This window comes from Rutilus rutilus, assembly GCF_951802725.1.
Source record: "Rutilus rutilus genome assembly, chromosome: 7".
NCBI classification, from domain to species: Eukaryota; Metazoa; Chordata; class Actinopteri; order Cypriniformes; family Leuciscidae; genus Rutilus; species Rutilus rutilus.
The window spans coordinates 35,639,415-35,648,084 of NC_140221.1; the positions used below are offsets into that span (position 1 = coordinate 35,639,415).

Consider the following 8,670-nt stretch of genomic DNA (forward strand, 5'->3'; position numbering starts at 1 on the left):
GTGAAGAGACCAGCAAAGGCCAACATCAGAAATACTGCCAAGTTTCCAAGTGTGAGGCATCATCCACTGCCTACGCTGTAAAAATAGTATTATATAAGTCTCTTTGATACACAAAGAGATACACAATTGTCATTTTAAATAAAGAAGCAAGAAGAAAACAGCTTAGATAGATAGATAGACAGACAGACAGACAGACAGACAGACATGATTCGAACAGGTTTTCAAAAATGACCGCATTGGAAATGAATGGGAGACGAATTTCATCTAGTGAAAACTTTTGTTGCGGCCAAACAAAATCTTACTGAAAGCTCTTTTATTTATTTTTTAGATAGGCTCAATTTTTTAACATAACTTTTTTAGATTCATGGCTTTGATTTTCTCACAGTTTTAGAGTAAAACATGTTTTTGAAAATAAATATTTCATATAAAAATGAACATAGTACATTTTTCATAACAATAAACATAAAATTCTGTAACTTTTTTTAAAGTTCACTTTTTAAAACTTGCAGCAATAATCTGGCAAGTGCCGTCTTTGAAAAGAGATCAAACTTAAGTCTGTGCTCTAAAGCATTCAAGATTTACAACAGTTTAAGTTGGAAATGAAATTTTCAGGTCTATGCTCAAAAAGTGAATAAATGGATTATAAATACAGCGTAAATATAATTTAGTACCATAAAATCCCCTAAAAATACAACATATAAATAAAAAAACATTAGCTATCTAAAATATAGTAGCCTACATTATTTATTTGAAATAAAAATAATAATTTCGTTAATTTTTGACCGACATATGCGAAGAGCACCTTCAGCATAATAATAAACAGACATAAACAAACAAAAATAGCCAAAACAAACAAATGAATTAAAAAATATAATAATTACCAGAACATTTCCTGGTACAGAAACCAAACGTTCAATATTACATTCATATTAAAATAATGTAATTAAAATAAAATGTTAAATTAGAATTTTAAGAAAAACTTTTATAACATACGCATGCACGTGGAGTACTAAAATAGGTCCTAGTCCCTGCTGTGCGAACGCGCCGACATCCGGGTACTTTCGCCAATAGTTGTAGGAACAGCCTCAGGTTCCGAAAGCCCCTTATGTTATGCAGGCAAGCCGGTCATGTGTGAGCATGCGCACTACACTGTGTTGTGTAAACGCGGAATCGGCTGTTGTCAAGAACCTGTCTATGTAGTTGAGTTATAAGATCTTTGGTTAAGTCCTAGCTCATTTTCTAAGCAAAGTGTCCTTGTGTCTACAGAACCCATTTCTCATCAAACCAATCTGATTCCGCTACGTTAGGCATTCAGATATGAGTGACGAGGATGAAAAAGACAGTAAGAAGATGAAAAGAAAAACTGGTCTGGATGATTCAAAGGCGCCTGAGAAGAAGAGACAGAAAATAAAAGACAAAAACGGAGAAAAGAGCAGCGCAGTCAAGAAATCACGCGGTATCTATCTATCTATCTATCTATCTATCTATCTATCTATCTATCTATCTATCTATCTATCTATCTATCTATCTATCTAATCACAGTGACAGTTAGCGTTTGTGAAACTACTTTTATGAACTACGTTTTCACATCTTCCACGTTAATGAAACAGTTTGCCTCACATTATCAACAAGAATCTATTATTGTTATATTTTTGTGTTTATTAAAATACTATACTCAGACGTTTAAAAAAAAAAAAAAAAAAACGTCCTCCCACTTTCAACCGCTTCTCCCTCCCCCAAATTTCTTATTATATTTGTATGAACTTAAAAAGATTAAACAACTGAGACGTAAACGGAACAAATTTCACAAACATTTGAACAGAAATTGAATAATGAGTCCCTGAACACAGAGCAGGGGTCCGTATCATAAGTAGCAGTGAGTGAGTTGTCAGTCAGTAGGTGGTGTGGCCACCAGCTGCTTTAAGTCCTACATACAGTGCATCTCATCTTCATGGACTGAGAAAGATTTGCCAGCTCTTGCTGTGAGATGCCACCCCACTCTTCCACCGAGGCATTTGCAAGGATGATCAGCTGTCCTTCCTGTCTCCCTGTAGCACTGTCTCAGGCGTCTTGCATTACGGACAATGACATTGCAGTTTATTGCTCTGTTCACATTTGCAGTCCTCACGCACGTCTAACTTTTATCATTATACTATCTTTGGGGGGTTTTTTAACGGGAATGAAAGCGATGCTATGTACATCTCTTCAGTGGGTTGTACTGTTATTTAATGTGTTTTTGGATTGTTCTACTGACGAAACACTGCAAAATTATCTTTCCAAGAAATTTTAGGTGACAAAAAACTCCAGACAACGTGAGATGGGGAAAATTATAAGTTATCTAGGAGTTTTATACAGCTTTTTACAGCAGGTGTTAGGGTAATCAGCTAATCATAATGATGAGGAACACATCATAGTCAGGCGACTTGGAAGTCTAATAGTCCCTCCATTTTTCAGTTAATTAAGTGCATCATCCGGGTATTTAAAGTGAAATTTTTCTTTTGGGAATTTTCAGTGCGAACACACAACTCACACTATTTATACCACAAAATGGCATAGTGCAAGTACGCATGCACCTATTGCCTCGCACTGAAACTTTACCAACTAGCTGTTGGATAGTGTTACTTATAGTTACAATATTTGATCTCATTATACCTAATATGCATTTTTTTACTGACGATTATTTTCTCATCAAAAACCCTGGTCAGTGAGCATTGGATTGTTTTATAGTCACAAAATAATGCTAAAACAGTGAATAAATTATATTTTGATATATTTTATATACAGGGTGGGCCATTTATATGGATACACCGTAATAACATGGGAATGGTTGGTGATATTAAAGTCCTGTTTGTGGCACATTAGTATATGTGAGGGGGCAAACTCCTCAAGATGGGTGGTGACCATGGTGGCCATTTAGAAGTCGGCCATCTTGGATACAACTTTTGTTTTTTCAATAGGAAGAGGGCCATGTGACACATCAAACTTATTGGTAATGTCACAAGAAAAACAATGGTGTGCTTGGTTTCAACGTAACTTTATTCGTTCATGAGTTATTTACAAGTTTCTCTTTGTTCATAGCCATTGACATGTCGAAGAGGTTAACACGTGAGGAGCGGATCGAAATCGTGTTGATATCTGGTGAACGCAGTAACCGGGTCATTGCAGCAGATTTCAATGTAAGACACCCTACGAGACTACCCATCTCCCATGCTACAGTCAGCAAACTGCTTGCTAAGTTTCGTGAAACTGGTTCAGTGTTGGATTTGCCAAAATGTGGACGCAAGAAAACTGTCACTAATGAAGAAACATCAGTGGCTGTCCTAGCTTCATTCAGCAAGAGCCCACAGCGTAGCACTCGCCGCATGTCACTGGAGAGTGGCATTAGTCGAACATCCCTTCGGCGGATATTAGCTACTCACAAATGGCACCCTTACTAACTCCAGCTACTGCAGCATCTCAACGAGGATGACCCAGATCGGCGCACAGAATTTGCAGAATAGGCAAAACAAAAATTGGAACAGGACCCTCAGTTCACGCAGAAGATTTTGTTCAGTGATGAGGCAAACTTTTATGTGAATGGTGAAGTTAACAAACAAAACCACCGCTATTGGTCTGACACTAACCCACATTGGATGGATCCCTCCAAGACTGTTGGAACAACAAAAGTGATGGTTTGGTGTGGTATATGGGGTACAACGATAGTGGGTCCATTCTTCATCAATGGAAACCTCAAGGCCACTGGATATTTGAAATTGCTACATGATGATGTGTTTCCCTCTTTATGCACTGAAGCTGGCACGTTCCCTGAGTTTTTCCAGCAAGATGGTGCACCACCACATTATGGGTGCCAGGTCCGAGCATTCCTAGATGAACAGTTTCCTGGAAAGTGGATTGGTCGTCGTGGGCCAGTTGAATGGCCCCCAAGGTCTCCCGATCTGACCCCCTTAGACTTTTATCTTTGGGGTCATCTGAAGGCAATTGTCTATGGTGTGAAGATACGAGATGTGCAGCACCTGAAACTACGGATACTGGATGCCTGTGCTGGCATTTCTCCTGCGGTGTTGCTATCAGTGTGTGAAGAGTGGGAGAACAGGGTTGCATTGACAATCCAACACAATGGGCAGCACATTGAACACATTTTATAAGTGGTCAGAAACTTGTAAATAACTCATGAACGAATAAAGTTACGTTGAAACCAAGCACACCATTGTTTTTCTTGTGACATTACCAATAAGTTTGATGTGTCACATGGCCCTCTTCCTATTGAAAAAACAAAAGTTGTATCCAAAATGGCCGACTTCTAAATGGCCACCATGGTCACCACCCATCTTGAGGAGTTTGCCCCCTCACATATACTAATGTGCCACAAACAGGACTTTAATATCACCAACCATTCCCATGTTATTACGGTGTTGGCCCACCCTGTATATATATATAGGGTACTTTATATTATGGTATGGGTATTGAATATTGAATATGATATGTTCTTGACAGACTTTTTTTGTATTTTTCTTTCTCATAATTTGCATATTTTACATTGATGTCTCAGAGATCAAGGCTTTTTAGGTCAGCAACATTATTTAGTGTTAAGAGACTGTGTTTTGTAAACTGTTTTTCTCTGATATTCAGCTCCCGATGGTAAAGCTGACTCTACAAAAACTAAAGTGAAGCTCTCTGGCAAAGACAAGGACAAAGAGAAAAAAAAGAAGGATGAGAAAAACAACTCAGATGATGGCAAAAATACATCTGAAATAAAGAGAAATGAGAAAGGACAACTTGTGTTTGAAGGTGAAGTTAAGAATGTTTTGTAGTATAGTTTTGTCATTTATTCATTCATTCACTCACTATTTTTTTTTCACTATCTTTTCATTTCTCTGTTGTTGCAGACTACCCAGAGTTCACACCTAACATGACTCCCAAAGAGGTTTTACAGGCAGGCAGTTTTGGGGGTACCTATTTCAGGCCCATCTACTCCAGTATCACAAGTATGTCTCATAATGATTTAAGTTGGTTTAATTGATTTTCAGATGCATTTATTTTTATTTTTATTTTTCAGATGGTAGAATAAATGCAGCAAACTACAGGGAAAATACAGCTTTGCACATCTGGGCGTATTACAGAAAGATCCTAACTTTAGAATATTATCTTATCTGTTTGGTAACCATGGCACTTTCAGTTAAAACCCCATTTAGGACAAAAGCTATTACAGAATGACATTTCTGAAGTGCTTAATCTTATCTTAAATACTGGTAAGAAAAGGGTATTACAGAAGCATCCCAACAAAAATCCTAAAAACTGTCTTACGGTTAGGATAACCCCAATGGTGTCCTAACTTCAAAATTAACCAATTAGCCAAAAAAGCCAACATAAACATAAAAATCACATAACAATAGCCATCTAAGAATGGGGTTAATTTTTTTTAAAATGATATCAAGAACTGCGATGTTTGATGGTGGAAAGACTTTTTGAACACCCAAATGATGCGCTGCACTTTGACAACAAAACACATAAATAATTACGTACTCCCACTAAATATAGTGATAAGCTTTGCCTTTTCTATCTAGCCTATCCAAACTTATATTTTTCCAGCACTTAATTAAAAGTACATTTTTAATTTCTAGAGTTTACTTCTCAGCAGCTGCTTGTGTATCGTTGGTTGCTTGGTAACAGACCTGAGAGTTGATTACCGAACTCGATGGAGCGATTTAAGGTTTCCTAACTACAGATAAGATGAGATTTTGTAAGATAGGATAAGAATTTGCTAAGATTTAAGTTAAGATTTGCTTCTGCGATACAAATTTGTGAAAAATCATAAATTAACTTAACTTAAGACTTAAGATAGAAAGTTTCTGTAATACCAAATAGACTTTTGACCAATTTGTGATTGCAAAACCACTTAGTTCACCCAAAAATGAAAATTCTGTCATCATTTACTCACCCTCAAGTTTTTCGAATTTCTTTCTTCTGCTGAACACAGAAGAAGGTATTTTGAAGTAACCAAACAGTTGTTTGACTATCATAGTATGGGGGAAAAAACACTATGGAAGTCAATGGTGCCCCACAACTGTTTGGTTACAGACAACCTTCTTCTGTGTTCAGCAGAACAAATAAACTCATACAGGTTTGGAAAAACTTGAGTGTGAGTAAATGATGACATAGAAATCAATACAGATATTCCGGAAAATGAAAGAGCGCCACGGGACTCACAAATCAGATCTACACAGTACGGACATGTCAATAATTTAGATCAGATTCCAATAGGACACACAAATAATCGGATTTGCACATAGAAATGTATCATTTATAACTCCAAATGATTTTGACCAATTTGAAGAAATCTATTTTCACTTGGACAAGAAAAAATGTCACGTAGAAATAGATCAAATGATTTACTGTGTACTTTCCTCCTAAAAAGTTTGTCACATGTACTTGTGACTTGATTCAGACTTGAGCAAGGGACAGAAGAAAATACCTTTTTTCCCTTCTTTTTTTTCATTTCTGATTGCAAAGCCACTCCACGTGTCCTTTTGGAGGCAGCGAGGTTGGTTATGTACTCAAATGTGTTGCAATTATTATGCATTTAACTGTAAATGTTGAAGTATTGCCAGATGGTTTTTTTTTCTTTTAACAGAGAAACATTACAAAGATGTTTGGCAGGAGCTTCCCGAAGACTGGTTGGATGGACTAAACATCTCTAAACAGGTGTTATTCTTTATGATTACATTTTAAAAGTTAAAGCTTTTGACAAAATTAACAAAGATTTTATTTTGAGTGTCTGTAGCAGAGAAGAGCTGAATGTACTCCCTTTGTGTGTGTGTGTGTGTGTGTGTGTGTGTGTGTGTGTGTTTTATTCAGTTGACTAATTTTGCCTCAGATCACAGTGGAGCTCTTTGTGATCAGTTCATGGACTGTTTTATAATACTGTATTAATACTTCTTTTTATAACTATCATTTAAATCATTTTTACTTTTCTACTGTAATTTTTTATGCGGTAAGTGCCTTGTGTTGTTTTAAGCAGTATATTATGTTAACTGGTCATTTGAGTGGTTTAATTCCCTTAGATTGAAGCTCAGGGCTATGAGCATGTGGTAAGAGAGTCTCACGCAAAAGAGAAAACCATGAAATTGTATTTAGCCACAAGACCTCGCTTGCACTTAAAATAAAAATGAATGAATGGTTGATAACAGTTAGATTACCACACACAGTACTGCAGTTGACAACATCTAGATTGCTACAAGCTAGCAAACACCATTTATGGTTTTCATAAACAGCATATTCAGCTCCAACTTGGAGATGCTGTTGTATGCACGTATTTAAGATGTAATTGAAACTTTTGTGGATGTGTTGTGAGTATTTAAGATTTTCTATTTAGAAGTTCTATTTTTAATGTTTTGGTGGTGTTGTTTTTTAAACGATCTGGGTTTATTTCAGGTGGCTTCATCCACGTACAGGGAAAACGTGAACACCTATAATGTAAAATGTGGAGGCAGTCTAGAGATGTGGGAAAGCAGTGGGTGGATCGTGACCCAGGATCCATACGGCTGGTTCCAGTGGTACTGCAGGCAAGAGCTGCTGCAACTCACTTTACACTACCGTGTGAATCCAAATACATGCATGTTGGGACCGTTGAAGGGGTGACCACTATTAGAAGAAGACAGCACTAAAAGCTATTCTTTACCCGAGCAGTTCCCCTCACCTTTGCTCTGCATAGGAAATATATTATTTATAAGCTATTATATAGCTTTTATTTATTTATTTATTTTTATCTTTATCTTTTACACATTCATGTTCTGTCTTCCCAGCAGGTTTTACCAGGGCAGACGAACAATGGATGATGCACGGCAGATCAGTCGCTGGGCCAAATGTGCAGGAGTCAAAGGTCGGTGGCGGCAAAATCTCATCACAAAAGTGGTCCGGTCCGGTTGTGGTTATGACAACTCCAGTGTTTCCCCGGTGGTCAGACAGACTCTACAGCACTGGGGCTACAAACTCAACCGGGAGGACTATAAGGAAGGAGCAAAGAGAGTTAAACTCAAATAAAATGAACAGACTTTCAAATTGGCCTCATCTGATTTAACACAGTGCAGAATGGTTTGGATTTAGCTGGTTTTATTGCATTGGCATAAATTGACATATCTGATCAAATTATTGTTTAGGTTTTGATGGACTGAGGGACTTGTCTAGCTGAGTAGACCTGTGGTAATATTACTGCTGTATTTGGTCCCCATTGGACATGGTTTCTGTAAGCGGTTTTGGTAAATAGAAAGATCCGATTTTTATTTTTTATTTTTTTGATCCAAAGTAAAAGCAGACATTAATCCTTTTCCCCTGTGGCAGTTGTGTTCAGTTTTATACCACATGTGTCCTGGAGGAATTTGAAGAAAGGATCTGTTATCGGATCTGGCCATTTTTAAAATGAGTTTATTGTGACAGTAATTTGTTTTTCTAGGTTTATTTTTAGTATATGCTGTACATGCTTATGTGATGTTTCTTGAGAGTGTCATACAAACATATCTTTCCAGTCTGTCATGTGTGAATGCAGTTTATTAAAGGAGCTTTTTTTATCTGTTTTTTTTTGTTTTTGTTTTTTTGTTTGTTTGTTGTCTCACTACACATTACATAGTTATGGTTGTAGAAATAGCCAGGTTTATGTGGGTAATTTCTGTTATG

The 8,670-nt window shown here is 36.9% G+C and overlaps 1 protein-coding gene across 1 annotated transcript; it reads left to right on the forward strand.

The window, feature by feature from the left end:
• Window positions 1-1,131: 1,131 nt before the first annotated feature.
• LOC311293209 (uncharacterized protein) lies at window positions 1,132-8,570 on the forward strand. Its single transcript, XM_084413307.1, has 6 exons — window positions 1,132-1,456; window positions 4,630-4,788; window positions 4,887-4,985; window positions 6,632-6,702; window positions 7,432-7,562; window positions 7,806-8,570. The coding sequence occupies exons 1-6, from the start codon at window positions 1,318-1,320 to the stop codon at window positions 8,038-8,040; spliced, it is 834 nt and encodes a 277-aa protein (XP_084269433.1). The 5' UTR covers window positions 1,132-1,317; the 3' UTR covers window positions 8,041-8,570.
• The last annotated feature ends 100 nt before the right edge of the window (window positions 8,571-8,670 follow it).